The sequence below is a fragment of the Indicator indicator genome, chromosome 8, assembly GCF_027791375.1.
Source record: "Indicator indicator isolate 239-I01 chromosome 8, UM_Iind_1.1, whole genome shotgun sequence".
Lineage (NCBI taxonomy): Eukaryota > Metazoa > Chordata > Aves > Piciformes > Indicatoridae > Indicator > Indicator indicator.
Genome location: NC_072017.1, coordinates 3,540,428 through 3,559,371, shown reverse-complemented (window position 1 = coordinate 3,559,371; position 18,944 = coordinate 3,540,428). Strand labels below are relative to the sequence as shown.

Genomic DNA, 18,944 nt, shown 5'->3' with positions numbered 1-18,944 from the left:
GGAACTGGATAATCCTTGAGGTCTCTTCCAACCCGGACAATTCTGTGATTCTGTATTTTGAGTCCCTATTTCTTTCAACTGCCTCTCTTTAACCTGTGTGATGTCTCCCCAAGGTGCTTCGTATTTCTATCCTCAGTAACTCATCTAATTGCATCTTCTGGATCTTATTTTCCAAACTTTTGGAACCACTTGGGCTTTCTCCTACCATTTCAAAGAAAATTCTCCTTTGTTCTTATAGGATGAAAACTATTCAATGTAGGATTCCACCCATTTCTATTTATGATTTTTTTTTTCAGTTCCTTTCACATAACTTTGAACTTGCCTCTTTATTTAATTTAGTTACATTTTCCAGATCTTTCCTCTAGGAAGAGACACTCAGTTTGTGGAAGGGATTTTATTCCAGCCATTATCCTTTAAACTTTTGATCCACAGAATATTTTTATCCCCTGCATTGAGCTTCAAGAAATGCGGTGACCAAACCCCCCAAAAAAATCCATGTAGGATCAATCATCTTATGCTCTTTTGAGAAAACAATACATTATTAATCTTCTTAATGTTAATGTTCTTATGGGGAACTGCCTGAAGAGGAGTCAATGCTTTTCCGCACCAGATGATGCACCAGCAAGCTGAGCAGCTGGGAGGAATGGATGAATGGTTTGACATCAGTTTAACCATGCTACAGTTACAGACTCTCCTTTTAGCTCCTCCCGAATATCAAAAGCATTGACTCACACAATACCCTCAAGCTTTCTGAGTGCCAGAATTTTAATTCACCAATGACAAAGCCCCAAACCCAACCATCATACACACTTGAAAGTTTTGATTTGGTTAGCTGAGACATCTGAGCCATCTCTGTCCTGTGTTCTCAAAAAATCCTTGGGCAAAGCTGACCTTCTCCAAAAGCTACTGCAAGCCATTTAGTTGTCAATCAGTGGTGAAAGAATTAAAATGCAAATAATCTTCAAAGCAATGCCCAGCACAGCACATAAGGAAGCCTATTGCAATACTTCTGGGAGAACTGGGAGAGCAGTTGATACCTTGGGGGCTTTTTTTTTCATTCCTTCCCACATCCTTATATGGAGTCTCAGAAAAAATCTTGGTAACAGACTTTATTTACTTCACAGTCAAACCTTAACTGTGCTACTGTCTTGGAATACATCTAAAGAGTTAACAGATAACAAGAGCAGACACCACAAAGCAGAGGAATCTGCCTCTTCTTGGTAGGAGAAATAAACACAGGGTTGAAAATCCAGGTAGCATAGAAATACATCATTAGCTGTAATGGAATTCAGTCCAGCACTTGTTAAAGAACATTAAGGAATAGGTTGCCCAGGGAGGTAGTGGGAGTCTCATCCCTGGAGGTTTTTGCAGCCAGGCTGGATGTGGCTGTGAGCAACCTGCTGTAGTGTGAGGTGTCCCTGCCCATGGCAGGGGGGTTGGAACTGGATGATCCTTGAGGTCCCTTCCAACCCTGACAATTCTGTGATATTTATCAGTTAAGTATCTCTTTACCTTCCCAGTTGAAATACATGAGATAGCTAAATTGATTGACATTTGACCAGGATTATTCTTCACACATTTTTTGTCATGGTTGTGAAACACCACCAAATTCAGCTGGAGATACTTTAGATACACAGTATAATCTCCATTAGGTCAATGCATCACAGAATGGCTTAGGTTGGAAGGAACTTTAGAGATCTTATCAAAATGTTGTAAGACTCAGAAACCTCCAGAAGCTCCTCAGCACCTTGGAGAATCAATCTGTAAGAAAGGAAGTTTGGAATTATAAGGCAACATGGATTTCTGAGTTTATTCCATCGGTTCCTCATCTGTGAGACTCCATTTGTCCACAGTGGGACCTCAACATACACTTAGCTTCAAAGATTATTTCATTAGAATTAATATTCTGGGCTAATATTACCAAAGACTTATCAGTTATGAAGAATACTGTTCAAAATTTGAACTCACACTTGATGGATCAATGAACAGCCTCAATAGCAGCAAGTCCAGTTCATTCAGAAAAACAAAACAAAACAAAACAAAACAAAACAAAAGTTCATGAGAGCCACTATAGTTAAAAAAATAAAAGACAAAAAAGAAAACAAAAAAGAGAAAAAAGAAAACAAAAAAGACAAAAAGGGAAAAAGGACAAAAAAGACAAAAAGAAAACAAAAAGACAAAAAAGAAAACAAAAAAGACAAAAAAGAAAACAACAAAAAAGACAAAAAGAAAACAAGAACAAAATATTAAAAAGACAAAAAAAAGACAAAAAAGAAAACAACAAAAAAGACAAAAAGAAAACAACAAAAAAGACAAAAACAACAAAAAAGAAAACAAAAAAGAAACCAAAAAAGGACAAAAAAAGAATACAACAAAAAAAAAGACAAAAAAAAAAAAGAAAAAGGGGGGGAAAGGAAAAAAAAAAACATGGCAATAAAAAACCAAAACAAAACATAAAGGCAATGAAAATTGTTGCCAAGCATGGAGAGATGTTTTATCCAGAGGGAGCAGAGTTAAAATTTAGTTATCCCACCTAGGCTGAAGAGCACATTGTGCCAGTATTAAATTATGCCTCTGTTTAGTATATTTTTTATACTAGAAGCAGAACTGTAACAGGAATTTACTATTTGTGGTTGGCAAGTCCTTAACACTGAAAAACTGCATTAGCTAAGCTCTATTCAACATTTCCAGAAAGAGACAAGTCAAACAAATGTCCTCTGAAGCTCAGTTAACCATGGTCCCTTTGAATGAGAGGGGAGTTGCTTTGCAGACACAGCAGCAGATTCTCAGAGAGCAGTTTCTGCGCTCAGAATATAACTTCCTGCCTTCGATCAGCTTCAGACTGTACTTAAATGCATTTATAATTATATTGATATGTAAAATGTATTTTTCTTCCTATTTATTATTTGATACCAGTGAAGTCATGACCTTATTGGTATCAAAAAATAAACAAACAAAAAATACATGCTAAGTATCAGTATAATTGAAGAACTCTTGAGTTTATTGGTATTTTTTTAAAAAATGTACTTACATGGATTTATAATTATAATCAAATAATCATAAAATTGTTAGGGTTGGAAAGGACCTCAAGGATCATCCTGTTCCAACCCCCCTGCCATGGGCAGGGACACTTCACACTTGATCAGGTTGCTCACAGCCACATCCAGCCTGGCTGCAAAAACCTCTAGGGATGAGGCTTCCACCACCTCCCTGAGCAACCTGTTCCAGTGTCTCTCCACCCTCATGGGGAAGAATTTCTTCCTAACATCCAATCTGAATCTACTCACTTCTAGCTCGGATCCATTCCCCCCAGTCCTATCACTACCTGACATCCTAAAAAGTCCCTTCCCAGCTTTCTTGTAGCCCCCTTCAGATACTGGAAGGCCACAAGAAGGTCTCCTCAGAGCCTTCTCCTCTCCAGACTGAACAGCCCCAACTCTGTCTCAGTCTCTCCTTACAAGAGAGGTGCTCCAGCCCTCTGATCATCCTCATGGCCCTTCTCTGGACACCTTCCAGCACGTCCAGATCTTTCTTGTAATAGAGGTTCCAGAACTGGACACAGAGTTCCTGCTGGGTTCTTACCAGAGTGGAGCAGAGAATCCCCTCCCTTGCCCTGCTGGCCACACTTCTCTTGCTGCATCCCAGGCTCTGGTTGGCTTTCTGGGTTGCAAGTGCTCACTGCTGGCTCTTGTTGATCTTTTCATCCACCAGCACCCCCAAGTCCTTTTCTTCAGGGCTTCTCTCAAGCAGACACTGCCCAGTTTATATCAGTGCTTGGGATTGCCCTGACCCAGATGCAGAACTTGGTCTTGTTAAACTTCATATTGATACATAAAATATTTTTAATTTTTCTATTTTTTTCTTTATACCAATAAAATCATGAGTTTATTGGCATAAAAAAATAGGAAAAAAAACATTTAATGTATCAATATAATTGATGAACTTTGAGATTATTGGTATGAGGCTATGTGTTTTCATTTCTAAAACATTTTGATGGTTTTATATTATATCTGTGTCTGAAATTCTTCCTACAATATTATCATGAAGCAAATAAAAGATCTGGGGGTGCTGGTAGACAGCAGGCTCACTATGGGAGGCATCACTATGTGCTGGCAGTCAAGAAGGGAAACATCCTCATGGGCAACATCAAACACAGCAGGAGCAGGCAGTCAAAACAGGTGCTCAGCATGCTGTACTCAGCCTTGCTGTGGCCTCACCAAGAGTGCTGTGTGCAATTCTGGGCCTCCCAATTTCAGATGTGAAGGTCCTTGAATGTGACCAGAAGAGGGTGAAAAAGTTGGTGAAAGGGCTGGAAGGAAAGCCCTGTGAGGAGGGGGCAAAGACTTTAAGCTTGTCTAGTTTGGACAAAAGGAGTCTGAGGGGTGACCTCATTGCTCTCTCCAGCTTCCTGAGGAGGGGAACTGGAGAGGGAGGTGCTGGTTTCCACTCCCTGGTATTCAGTGATAGGATGCATGGGAATCACAGTCTCACAGTGTATCAGAGGTTGGAAGGGACCTCAAGAGATCATCAGGTCCAACCCCCCTGCCAGAGCAGGATCTTTTAGGGGAGTCTGCACAGGAATGCAGCCAGGTGGGTATGGAAAGTCTCCAGAGAAGGAGACTCCACAACCCCCCTGGGCAGCCTGTTCCAGTGCTCTGTCACCCTCACTGGAAAGAAGTTTCTCCTCATGTTGAGCTGAAATCTTCTCTGTTCAAGTTTGAACCCATTGTTCCTTGTCTTATCACTGTGAACCACTGAAAAGAGCCTGGCCCCTTCCACTTGACACCCACCCCTCAGCTATTGATAGACATTGATCAGATCCCCTCTCAGCCTTCTCTTCTCCAGACTAAACAGCCCCAGGGCTCTCAGTCTCTCTTCACAGGGGAGATCCTCAAGTCCCCTAAGCATTCTCATGGCTCTCTGTTGGACTCTCTCCAGCAGGTCTCTGTCTCTTTTGACCTGGGGAGCCCAAAACTGGACACAGGATTGCAGGGGTGGTCTCAGCAGGGCAGAGTAGAGAGGTAGAAGCACTTCCCTAGACTTGCTGGCCACAGTTTTGTTGATGCATCCCAGGATCCCCTTGGCTCTCTTGGCCACAAGGGCACAAGTGCTCAGGCCATTGGACTGGATGATCATTGCAGATCTCTTTCAACTGAAATAATCTTTTGCATCCAATATATACATTTGTTGAAGTGCTATTCCTCCCCTTGTATGAATACTTCAGACGTTAATCACAGATGTGTGGTAATGAGCTTCATTTGCTGACTCTCTAAAATCTAGTTCTCTACCTTGTGTTATGAAACTCCAAAGCAAAATTTCTGACATCTTCCATGGAAAGAGGAAATTGAGAAAGATTAATAAGGCAGATAATGTCAGTCAAGAAGTAAATATGGTGGTACCTGCATGGTGGGATCCGCTGATTTGTATGGGGGTCACATTTTGGCACTAAGATTGTGCAGGCAAAAAACATAAGGTACTTGTAGCAGTTGGTCTGAACCAGGGCTGGGAAAAGAGAAGACTCCCAGCTGATAGAGGCTTCCTTCTGTGTCCTGTGGCCCAGGTAGTTTGGGTAGTAAGTGTAGTTGTAAGGCAAGTTCATACAGAGTTCCAGAGTAATTGGCTCACACTGACCTTTCACAGAAAGAAAACAAACAAAAGAGCCATACATGGTGTGAGATTAATGACATACAGAAGAAAGGATTACAGAAGTACTTCACACATGCAGAAGATTTCCTCTCAAGCTTGAGCAATTACAAGTTTCAGAGCTCAAAACCCCATGTGAGCCTATCCATACCTATAGAGAAAGGTGGGTTTGACCTCTACTTACCTAATAACCTATTCAATTATGTCCAGGTTTGATATCTTCATAGAATCATAGAATGGGCTGAGCTGGAAGGGACCTCCAAAGCTCATCCAGTCCAACCCCCTCTGCAGTCAGCAGGGACATCCTCCACTAGATCAAGTTGTCCAGAGCCCTGTTGAGCCTCACCTTGAATATCTCCAGGACTCAACTACCTCCCTGGGCAACCTGTTCCAGTGTTCTACTACCCTCATGGTATAGAGCTTGTTCCTAATATCCAATCTAAACCTACTCTTCTCTAGTTTGAATATATTCTCTAGTTTCATGTATTTGTTATTAACTTGCTCTACCTGCTGTATAGATAGGAATTAGTGCCAAACATAGCATAGGGGATATTTCACAGAATAATGGAATAGCTGAGGTTGGAAGGCACCTCTGGAAGTCATCTGGGCCATCCTCCCTGCTCAAGCACTGCCATGCAGAGCAGGTTGTGCAGAACCATGACACCAGCTTTTGAGTGTCTCCACAACCTCTCTGGACAGGATGTATTCTGTCACTCTCTCAGTAATTAAAAAAAAAGTTTCCTGGTGCTCAGAGGGAACCTCCTGTGTTTCAGTTTGGTCCTTCTGCCTCTGGTCCTGTCATTGAACACAAAAATAGCCTGGCTCTGACTTCTTTGCACTCTGCCTTCAGATAGTTGTTACCCTAAATGTGATACAAGTGCATGACAATGCCAGCCTAAACCCAACAGACATTATTACACAGAGAGAGCACCCATCATACACAATCTTGTGAAATGGGGTCTGTGCTTTGGAATTTTCCAACCAAAGAGTTATTTGGGCTAGAAAATAGTGCTTCTGTCAAAACTGAAGCTTTCCACAGGAATTCTCATTTCTTACCATAGCTGAAATGACTCTGCTCATAGTACAGTGAAAATCACATTAAAAAAAAAAACAACCAACCAACCAACCAACAAAATAAAACAAACAAACAAAAAAACAACCCAACAGTGCTTCCAGATGTTATGCAAGAAAAATCTCTCCCAAATTCTCTTGGCATTCCGTTGTGTGTGAACAATTAAATATTCACTGGACCAGAAAGGGCTAAAGAGAGAGATGATCCAAAAGTCTAATTCAGATTGTGTGCTACTCCTGTTGGGAATTGTGGATTGTTGCCCATAACAGGATGAGAAAACACCTACATCCAAAAAGTTCTTGGGTTTCTCATGACATGGATCAGGGACATTGTTTTGGAACTCAAATATCACATGTTATAAAAAAAAACCAAACAAACAATCAAAAGGTCTTCACTGTTTTCTTCACTATTTCTTCCCTAGCCACCCAAAACTGCTGTTCATACATACAATGGAACACAAAATTCTGTACTGATCACGAAAAGATTTTTGGGCTACAGGACAAATGGCTTTGGACCATTTGTCCGGTCTCATACTGATCTATCCACAAGAAAGATGAGTTCAAGAAAGAAAAGACACTTTCAGAGGAGAGTGAATGGCAGTCACACTGCTTGGAAGCCTGGTGCCTTTTGCAGGACTGCAGTTGCTGCTCATGAAAGGCAATTTACTTGAGGGAGAGCTGTTCCCTGATGTCCCAGTTTGAGCTGGATGCCTTTAAAAAGGAACCACAAAGCAGACCTCCAGAAGGTACAGAGTGTCCAAGAGGTGTAACCAGAATGTGTAATATTTGTATTTCCTCCCATAAATCCTGCATCTCTATAAATTTGGCTGCAAAATTGTTGTCTTTCTCTTTCTTCCATTTCTCCTCCCTGGATGCAGTGAGCTACCTTAGCTGGTGTGAAAGGAGGATGGTTCCAGTCTTATCTGTGACCCTCAAGGACTGACTAATTTTTAACTGTGCAGTCTTGGCCTCTTTAGGTCTAATGCCAGGTACTAAAGTGAAGGCAGTTTCAGGTCTGGCCAGCCTGAATCCAGCCTAGCAATGGCAGGGGGGGGCGGGGTGAAGAAAGAGCCCTGGGGTGTATGTTAAACCCCAGGTGGAGAGAGAAAAGGAGCACTGGGCTTTTGGTCTGACTTGGTGGAGGTTTTGTGTGAAGCTTTTTGGCTTAATGAGCTTCTATGTTAAACCCAGATCACAAAATCATAGAATCAGCCAGGGTTGGAGAGGACCACAAGGATCATCTAGATCCAAGCCCCCTGCCATGGGCAGGGACACCTCACAGTAGAGGTGCATTCCTTTGCATTTTCTCTGCTTTGCTATGCTCACCACCACTCACTGTACCATTGCAGTGTTGCAGCTTTTCCATTTAAACTTTCCAATGCTCCAAGCCCATGTGTGAAGAGGTTTGCTTGTGCCCCAGGGGCATTAGAACAACCTGTCCCACTCTAAACCATAACACCCAAGTATCTAAGAACCAGAAGCCACTGGGGGGGTGGGGGAAATGTGTTTTGCTGCTTGCTAAGTAAGGCTGCTGCTGGTGCCTTGTTTGCCAGCCAGATAAAAGAACTGCCTCATGCACAGCTGGTGACTGCACAGCCATCAAGTCCAGTGCTGACCCTGTCACAATAGATCAGATACACTTCATGTATTCTTCAGATTCACAGAATAGAGTCACTGAGGCTGGAAAAGACCTTGAAGATCATCAAGTCCAACCTTAACCAAGCTACCATGACCACTAAACCATGTCCTGAAGCACCACATCTACAGCTTCTTGAATGCCTCCAGGGACGGCAATTTCGCCACCTCCCTGGGCAGCCTGTTCCAACCTCTCAGCACTCTCTCACTGAAGAATTTTTTCCTCATGTCCAATCTAAACCTCCCCTGGCATAACTTGAGCTCATTTCTTCTTGTCCTAAGCAGCTGAAGTTATACTTTTCTAAAAAGTGGAATTACAAAATCCCATCTTTTTCTTTTTTTTTTGGACCTGAGTAAACATGGATTTGCTACACTTTTAAACATATAAACCAGGGTATAGTGTAACACCTGTTAAGTTTTGGTAGCATTATGAGTAAATAAGCTTTCACACAGCAGACAGACATTTGGAAGCTCTCATTCCTGGGTAAACCACAGTTTTGAGTCAAACTCAGTAATGATCATAGAATTGTTTTGATTCTATTTAATCAACCTTCATCTTGTTGACCAAAGGTGTGACCTAACTTCCTTCTCATGTGAAACATGGTATTTGTGATTGTCCCTTTTCAAAAAGTTAGGAGCAGCATTAAGAGAAGCACAAGTAAAGGATATTTGCCCAAATAGATTCATAGACTCAGAGAATGGCTTGGCTTGGAAGGGACCTCCAAAGCTCATCTAGTCCAACCCCACTGCAGCAAGCAGGAGCATCCTCAACTAGATCAGGTTGCCCAGAGCCCTGTTGAGGACTTCCCTTTATGCCTTTACTTTAGCAGCACCAGGGGCATTAGAACAATCTGTCCCACTCTAAACCACAACACCCAAGTATCTAAGAACCAGAGAGCACTGGAGGAAGGCTCCAGCATATCTTAAACACTTTTGGGTGATACAAGTGGGGGCCTACAAGAAAGCTGGGGAGGGACTTTTTAGGCTATCAGGTAGTGATAGGACTAGGGGGAATGGAACAAAGCTGGAAGTGGGGAGATGCAGACTGGATGTGAGAAAGAAGTTGTTCACCATGAGAGTGGTGAGAGCCTGGAATGGGTTGTGCAGGGAGGTGGTTGAGGTCCCACCCTTGGAGGTGTTTGCAGCCAGGCTGGATGAGGCTCTGGGCAGCCTGCTGTAGTGTGAGGTGTCCCTGCCCATGGCAGGGGGGTTGGAAGTGGATGATCCTTGTGGTCCCTTCCAACCCTGACTGATTCTATGATAGTCACTACTTTAGAGAGACTGTGGAATATGGACTATATATCCTTCCCATCTCCATTCCAACCTAAATGGAAAGCCATCATCCAAACCAAGCTACCATACAGTAGCAAACCATATCTTGCAGAGACAACTGCTCAGCACAAAGCAATCACAGGATCCACATGAAGGTGAGGGCAAGCCTGCCCATGTGCTGAGGTAACCTGAACTGATGTGACTCTACTCACACCTCACCAAGTTCTAAGTCATTCTGAGTAATTCTGAAGACAATTCTGCCCCACTTTCAAAACCTAGACAAATACCCTTCTTCAGAGTACCTATTCACAGTGCTGTGTTGCACAGGTGAGAAAGAGAGCAACCAGAGAAGCAAGAGTACAATGGGTAGAGGAGGTCTGCATGGAGTAGTACAGTACAGGACATAGAAATGAAGATACACAGTGTAGAAGTCCCTGATCCCAGGCAATATGTATTGGTCAGGAGAATAACTATTTTTTGGTCACTTTAAATATTAAAATTTTTCCTTCCTAAAAGGGCTAGAAGTCCTCCAGACTTCTAAACACATTTTTCTTATCTTTTGAAAATGAAACAATATCTTCTGCAAACAACTGACACTGTGTTGTTTTCTCTGTGTAATGCCATTAAATTTCCCTCTCTCAATGCCATTAAATGGTGAGAAAATGTGGAGTTGTAAACACTAAATGGTAAGGAAAAGTGGAGCTGTAAACACCCATTAAAAACCATCCCAGAATCACACAGGGGAAAATATCTCAGTGTTAAATGTTATTAGTATCTCTTACTAACTTAATAATCAAGAGTTGGGATGAAATTGTTGTTTCAGCTTTGTCCTTTTCAATATTTAAGCATTATACATGTGCACCAGAGAGTAAATTAAAGGATTACTTAGTGTGTCCTACCCTGCATCCTCATTACATTCTGAAATACCCAGTACAAAGCACGTGGCCTACTTACTGCAGTTTGTCTGGCTGTGTCTCATCTCACAGAGAGAAGTTCCACAGGGATCAGGACAGGAAGTGCATCTCTGGTCTCCCTCCTGACAGAGGGTTTGACCTGAGGGAAAGAGAAATTTACTATTTTAATCATTTAGCAGACTAATAATAATTAGAAACTGCAGAGTAGTGATGAGGAAACACAGAGTTTACACTACAATTAACTATTTCCTTTACACAGCTGAGTAAGCACTCTACAGCATTTCAAGTGCAGTAAGAAAGTGTAAGGCAGAACAGTGTGCAGCACTGTCCAGATGTTTAGCCCTGTGTTTAGCCTCAGAATTCATATCCCAGTTTCTGAATGAGAAACATGGATCTCTGAAAGCCATTTACCACGATCCCTGGGCAGAGCATGAGCAAACAAATCCCCAGATTTCAAAGGGAACAATAGGTCTTAGCTGTAAAAGAATCCCCTCTGGGAATTATTCTTAAGTGCCGTGCAGCTGATCTGCTTCTCATTTTATGATTGTTTTGGCGGACAATATAAACTGTCCTGAAGAAAGGTCCTCAGAGCTGAAGCTTTATCCTCCTGCTTCAGCTGGTTAAAAAAAACAAACACCAACGAAGAAACCCCAGAAGCCTATGGTCCTAAAGATCAAACTCAGAACACCTAAACTCAGCACTGCATCAACAAGTTCCTGAGGATATTATCCTGGGTAGTTAATTTCTCTGACAAATGCCTCATCTCATACTGGTGATAGCTCCTTTACAAGCCAATAAATTCTCTTTTCCATATGGCTTTGGTAAAACCAGGCCTTGCATTTACTGTTCTGTATATAGAGACTGAACAGGATGGATTTTACTACCTCGTGATCTTTAAAATGATTTATTGACACTTCTGCTTATACAGTGGTATTGCACTACTGTCCACAACTGTTAATCATTCAGTTGTGGCAGCTTTACATTGGGCATCCTGAAGACGTTGAAGAAGCAGCTTGTTTCCATGACCTTGCCAGTAAATTTGTCCCAATTAACTGATGATGTAATCACATCCATAGCCATGTGGATTTACTTCCCTTCATAGATGTTACATATTGAAGCAGTGGAGATACTTGTGTCGCAGCAACTGTCTCATTGCATCTGCAAAATGGAACTCAAAAGGGGGGGAAAACCTTTTGTCTTCTAAAGCCATCACGAATCTGGAGCTCCTCTCCTATGAGGACAGACTGAGAGAGTTGGGACTGTTCAGTCTGGAGAAGAGAAGGCTCCGAGGTGACCTTCTTGTGGCCTTCCAGTATCTGAAGGGAGCTACAAGAAAGCTGGGGAGGGACTTTTTAGGCTATCAGGTAGTGATAGGACTGGAGGGAATGGAACAAAGCTGGAAGTGGGGAGATTGAGGCTGGAAGTGGAGAGATTGAGGCTGGACGTGAGGAAGAAGTTGTTCCCCATGAGAGTGGTGAGAGCCTGGAATGGGTTGTCCAGCGAGGTGGTTGAGGCCCCATCCCTGGAGGTGTTTGCAGCCAGGCTGGATGAGGCTCTGGCCAGCCTGCTGTAGTGTGAGGTGTCCCTGCCCATGGCAGGGGGGTTGGAACTGGATGATCCTTGTGGTCCCTTCCAACCCTGACTGATTCTATGATTCTGATTCTCCCACTGAAAGCAAAGCTACAATCTGAACCTATGCCTCAACAGCAACAGGATGAAGATGTGTGAAAAATACCTTCAAATGCTGAAACCATCACAACATGACAATATTTCCATCAAAACCTGTGGTAGTTTTAGGATGTGCCTAGAAAAATTTTCCACAGATCTTGAGCAGAAAAGTGATGGAATGTAAATAAATTACTATTGGATGCAAAAGGGAAAATAAGGATCAGGTCTAAATGATCTCATTGGTCTGAAAACTAATTCAACTTTGTTTGCTTCCAAGTGAGCTGGTCTGGCAATTTTATGTTGGGGGGTAATTTCAACCCACCACACTACCACAGGACATAAAACATATTCCAGGGCTCAAGAAACTCTCTGGTTTCCTTTTCTTTCGCACAATCCAGCATGAGACAGCTGTTAGGTAGCTGTAAAAACTTCCATTCTCATATATCTTCCCTTAGTCCCAATAAATCATTCATTTACTTAGGAAAACATCCTCTTTCCAGTTCCCAAGTTCTGATGAAAGGGTTTCCATGAGAAAATTCCTCCTCCAACCAACACAAATTCCTGTGCTAGCAACTTCCAATTGCTGCAGACAATGTGAATCTGTATTAAATTTATTTCAAGTTACAGCTTGGCCAGATAACCAAACACTATGCTAAATATCACCTTCATTAAAAACAGATTTGTGTGTGTGTTTTTAAGGACTAATAAAACTCTACTTACACCTTCCTGTGTGAAAGCAGACACCCATCAGCCTTAGCAAGAGTTATTTGAAAGGCATAAAGTAAATTGGTCAAACAGCTTTAGCTGAGGTACTTGAGAGCAAAGCAGGCAGGTGTAGGTTCAGTGAGAAGAGTGAAATGAGGAATATTCTTACTTTCACTGCAGTTTTCTTCATCACTTCCATCTTTACAGTCATTATCTCCATCACACTGGAAAGCACTAGGAATGCACTGCCCATTTCTGCACTCCACCAGACCCTGACTATGGCATGCTAAAGGGAAAAAAAAAACAACAAAACAACAAAAAAATTATTATATTTTGATCAAATTAGGTTAATTAAGGTTTTACTTATTTTTTACTATCATCTTGAAGTAATTTCAGGAGGAGCCAATAACACTGCTTAGCACTAAACCTTTCTCATAGGCTATTTTTCCATGGTTTACAGCTGTGCTGGTCTAATGACAGGGAGTCAAAGTAAATATGTTAGGTAGTACCAACATAGTAGGGATTAGCAACAAGTGGAAATGAATCACAGAATGTTAGGGGTTGGAGGAGACCTGGAAAGATCACCCAAGTCCAACCCTCCTGCCAGAGCAGGATCAGCTAGGGCAGGTCACACAGGAACACATCCAAGGCAAGTTTGGAGTTTTTTAGTATCTCCAGAGGAGACTCCAGAACCTCTCTGGGGCTGTCTGTTCCAGGGCTTTTTCACCCTCACAGTGAAAAGGTTTTTCCTTATGTTCCCACAGAACCTCCTCTGCTCCAGCTTGCCCCCACTGCCCTTTGTCCTGTCTTTGGACACCACTGAGCAGAGCCTGGCTCCATCCTCCCCTTTACATCTTTATCAACAGGAATGAGGTCACCCCTCAGTCTCCTCTTCTCCAAGCTAAAGAGCCCCAGCTCCCTCAAGCTTTCCTCATAAGGAAGATGTTCCACTCCCTTAATCACCTTTGTGGCTCTGCACTGGACTCTTTCAAGCAATGAAGGTTCAGCTTTTCCAAGAAAAAAAAAAGAAAATACCCAAACACATCACTTTTACCCATATAAAAATTGCCACCTTTTCTTTATCCACTTTCTTGCATTCCTTTATTCAGACTAAGTTCTTTGATTTCGTGTAAAACTGTCTGATAAGTGGTTGGAAGGTCAAGCATTGTACATTCGTTCATTACTCTTTAATGGGGACATTATGATTAACAGCAACAGCAACAAAAAAAGCTAATTCTGTAATTAATAAGCTAATAAACACAAGGCAAGGCTGGTACTTCTCAACCACAGCAACAAATTTGCTGCACATGTCTGCTTGCCAAGTGTGAACTTTTGAAATCAATTAGGTTTACAGTTTCTGCTTTACAATTCTGAAGTGCACTACTTAGCTTAAATGTTGTCTTTCATTTAAACAAACAAGTAAGCAAATAAAACTGATTTAGAGATGAAGGGAACTTACAGCAGTTGGTTTCATCTGATTTGTCTATACAGTCATGGTCACCATCACATACCCAGTCAGCTGTTATACATCTCCCATCTCCACACTGATGGTGTGTCACTGGATTACAATCTACATTAAAATGCAAATTTGAGAAAACAAACAAACAAATGAAGGATAATAATAAGTCACTACTCATATAATTTATATTACTGATCATTTGTTCTATGCCTATAATCTGAATGTTCTCACCAATAAACCATTTGGCATTGGTAAATTGCAAGAGAATACATTCTGAGTTCTGTTGCCTTTATAGATACAGGCACCAGGACAGGTCAGGGGCTGCCCTGCTGGAAAGCAGCTCCACAGAGAAAGATCTTGGAGTGCTGGTGGACAGCAAGTTCTGCATGGAACAACAATGTGCTCTTGTGGCCAAGAGAGCCAATGGGATCCTGGGATGGATCAAGCAAGGTGTGTCCAGCAGGGCTAGGGAAGTTCTTCTGCCTCTCTACTCTGCCCTGCTGAGACCACAGCTGCAATCCTGTGTCCAGTTTGGGGCTCCCCAGTTCAAAAGAGACAGAGACCTGCTGGAGAGAATCCAAGGGAGAGCCATGAGGATGCTTAGGGGACTTGAGGATCTCCCCTGTGAAGAGAGACTGAGAGCAAGGGAGCAGAACTGGAGAGATGGATCAGTTGGACCTGATGATCTCTTGAGGTCCCTTCCAACCTCTGATATACTGTGATACTATACTATGTTGAATTTGGAGAAGAAAGATAGATTTCAGGGGGGGGAATATGTGCCTTGGGTTTTAGTTTTTTAATTCTCTGAGCTTTTGTTTAGAAGAAAATTAAAATATAAATACGTAAATAAACCAAGAAAAATTAAAAAAAAAGAAGCCCAGAAATAATATTTTAACTTTTAAAAAACCCTATTTTAGAGGGCTGCCAAGTCCTCTGATAGTCCATGTGAAGATTATTCTTTTTCATGGCAAAACTTCATCTGTTTTTTTGCCTATGAATGTCATGTAGGTAAGAAAGACAAATAGAACAAGGCAGAACAGGAGAAGCTGATTGAGAACAGAATTAAGACAGAAACAGGATTTGGTCATCAAAACACTCAAGTTGACTATGAAGCTTGTTTAAAAAACCAGTTCAGTTATAAAAGAATTGACATCAGCAGCCTGTAAGCCTCTTGTGGTTTGCTTGGATCTGTGTTAAATTCAGCCAAGTTAGGAAGAAAGAAGCCATAACATCTTGGATTCGTTTAATGCAACTGGCAAATCAGAATGTTCCCTCAAGGTTTGGATGAACCTAGAGCTCTCCTTTAAACCTTTTCAAATCTCATATGGAATTTGTGAGCTCTTTTCACTCTGCCCAAAAAGAATAATGGCAACAGTGCATTACTCTTTGAGAATCATAGAATCAGTCAGGGTTGGAAGGGACCTCAAGGATCATCCAGTTCCAACCCCCCTGCCATGGGCAGGGACACCTCACACTACAGCAGGCTGGCCAGAGCCTCATCCAGCCTGGATGCAAACACCTCCAGGGATGGGGCCTCAACCACCTCCCTGGACAACCCATTCCAGGCTCTCACCACTCTCATGGCGAAGAGCTTGTTCCTCATGTCCAGCCTCAATCTCCCCACGTCCAGCTTTGTTCCATTCCCCCTAGTCCTGTCACTACCTGATATCCTAAAAAGTCCCTCCCCAGCTTTCTTGTATCCCCTTCAGATACTGGAAGGCCATAAGAAGGTCACATCAGAGCCTTCTCTTCTCCAGACTGAACAGTCCCAACTTTTTCAGGCTGTCCTCATAGCAGAGGTGCTCCAGCCCTCTGCTCATCCTCATGGCCCTTCTCTGGACACCTTCCAGCATGTCCAGATCCCTCCTGTAATAGATGCTCCAGAACTGGATGCAGTACTCCAGGTGGGGTCTCACCAGAGTGGAGCAGAGGGGGAGAATCACCTCCCTTGACCTGCTGGCCACACTTCTCCTGCTGCAGCCCAGGCTCTGGTTGGCTTTCTGGGCTGCAAGTGCTCACTGCTGGCTCCTGTTGAGCTTCTCCTCCACCAGCACCCCCAAGTCCCTCTCCTCAGGGCTGCTCTCCAGCCAGTCCGTGCCCAGCCTGGATTTGTGCTTGGGATTGCCTAGACCCAGATGCAGGACCTTGCACTTGGTCTTGTTGAACCTCATGAGGTTGGCTTGTGTCCACCTCTCCAGCCTGTCCAGGTCCCTCTGGCAAAGGTCCCTCTTTTAGTAGCTTCAGGGAAAAGACTGTTGTCTTAGGCAAGGTTGCTATCTTAAAGACTTCAGAAAAGCACAAAACTTCCATTTACCACAGTTCTGTTCATCACTGAGGTCTCCACAGTCATCATATCCATCACAAACAAAGGTGTAGTTGAGGCACTTCCCTGTGTTACAACGAAAGACGTCCTTGCTGCAGTCTGCAAAACAAAACCTTTTGGTCAACTGGTAAGGTGGCACTGGAATATTGGTATGATATATGAACACTGGAATAACACTGAGTAAAGCAAGGTTATGTGAACACACCCTGCACTTCACAGGGCTGCATCAATACTCAATGGTTTCTTAGAAACTAACTTTACAAGAGTGAGAAAAGTCGAAAGCAATTTCAGGCATTTTTTTATTCTGTTCCTACCAAAGGCTTTTTGGATCAATACCATCAGGGGAAATCTACCTGGTTACACACATAGCATCACAGAATAATCTGGGTTGGAAGACTCCTCCAAAGGTCATCCAGTCCAACCCCTCCGCAGTCAGCAGGGGCATCCTCCACTAGATCAGGTTGCCCAGAGCCTTGAATATCTCTAGGGATGGGGCCTCAGCTACCTCCCCCTGGGCAATCTGCTCCAGTGCTGTGCAACCTTCATGGTGCAGAACTTGTTCCTAACATCCAATCTAAGTCTACTCTCCTCTAATTTCAAACCATTGTCCCTCATCCTATAGCTCCTGGCCTTTAGAAACAGTCCTTTGCCAGCCTTCTTGTATTCCCCCTTCAGGTACTGGCAGGCTGTTATTAGTTCTCCCCAGAGCCTTCTCTTCTCCAAGCTGAACAACCCCAGCCCCCTCAGCCTGTCCTCATATGAGAGGTCTCCCATAAAGATCTTGAGAAGGGTTGTGAGTTTCCTAGCCTGGATTGCTTGGACAGTCTTGAGCACCTGATGTGGCTGGAAGGTGGAGCTGAAGATTGTAGCAGCAAAACCAAGATCTTCAGACCCTGCTTTTGAGCCTACCTTCAATCTTACAATGGTCTCAAATGAGCTTTGTGTCTGATGCAGTTCTGAGCTCAGAATTTGGCCTGAGACCATCTGATCAAGGAATTATTATCCCTAAGTGGGTTCAGTCTTGCTTTCCTTGGCTGAGGCCTTCCATAAAGCCTTGACAAATATTCTCTGAGAATATCCAAAATGCTTGAATACTATCAGGTTCAGTGAAATCATGGAATCTACATTGTACTTAGGAAGAAGGGAAAAGAGAAAATAGGGGTGGTGCTGTCTGGTCTCATTAGTAATAACTTTTGATTACACACTCATATATTTGGGAAGTGGGTGACCTAATTTCACTACCTTCCTCTTGGCTTTTCCTTCACATTTGGCTTTCCCAGGCAGAATGCCAGGATATAGAAATCTGAGCAGACAATCTCTCCTTCCAGCTGAATCCCTGCTGCTGGAACCATGGTAGTTCTTTGTGCACTTTCCTACTGGGATATGTGGGCATTTGAAACAAGCTCTTTCCTGGACAACACACAGAAAGAGCTGCAAAAGCAGGGAGTGGGACACAAGTCTCTCCTCCCAGATGCTGAACCACTGAACAACAGAACCTTGCTAACTCTTTCTTCTCTCCTCTTGGGGTGTGACTCCTGTGTTCATGATTGCACAGTGGTCCGACCTTGAAAGAATGGAGGAGACCTCTAGTGTGAGGTGTCCCTGCCCAGGGCAGGGGGGTTGGAACTAGATGATCCTTGTGGTCCCTTCCAACCCTGACTGATTCTATGATTCTATGACTGAGAGGTGACCTCATTCATGTTTGCAAAGATGTGCAGGGTGAGCGCCCAGAGGCTGGAGCCAGGCTCTGCTGGGTGATGCCCAATGCCAGCACAAGGGGCAGTGATGGAAGTTGAGACATAGGAAGCTCCATGGAAACAGGAGGAAAAACGTTTTCCCTGTGAAGGTGACAGAACACTGGAACAGGCTGCCCAGGGGGGTTGAGGAGTCTCCCTCTCTGGAGACATTCAACACCTGGCTGGATGTGTTCCTGTGTGATCTGCTCTAGGTGATCCTGCCATGGCAGTAGGGTTGGACTGGATGAGCTTCTAGAGGTCCCTTCCAGCCCCCAATATTCTGTGATTCTGTCCTTCTGTTGTACACTGACAGGTGCAACACCCTTCCAGAACGTGCAGTGGGGTTTCTGCTCCTCTGGATCAATGTCAGCCAAGTGTTCCACATCCCAGCTGAGTGCTCTATCTTTAATATAGGCCCTGTATCATATAAACAGACAGGATTTCTTTTAAAGGCAACCTTCACTTCTGAAATCTAGAAGACTTGATTTTTCAAAACATGCCATAGTTCTTTGTTTTCT

The 18,944-nt window shown here is 43.1% G+C and overlaps 1 protein-coding gene across 1 annotated transcript in view; it reads right to left on the bottom strand.

The window, feature by feature from the left end:
• The window catches only part of CORIN (corin, serine peptidase), a 132,661-nt gene that overhangs the window by 35,139 nt on the left and 78,578 nt on the right, over positions 1–18,944 (bottom strand). Inside the window, exons 7-11 of the mRNA XM_054383028.1 lie at positions 16,682–16,789; positions 14,368–14,478; positions 13,078–13,194; positions 10,576–10,674; positions 5,400–5,631 (exon numbers count right to left, since the gene is read on the bottom strand). Of these exons, the coding sequence (XP_054239003.1) occupies positions 5,400–5,631; positions 10,576–10,674; positions 13,078–13,194; positions 14,368–14,478; positions 16,682–16,789 (667 nt within the window). The remainder of the gene's footprint in view (positions 1–5,399; positions 5,632–10,575; positions 10,675–13,077; positions 13,195–14,367; positions 14,479–16,681; positions 16,790–18,944) is intronic.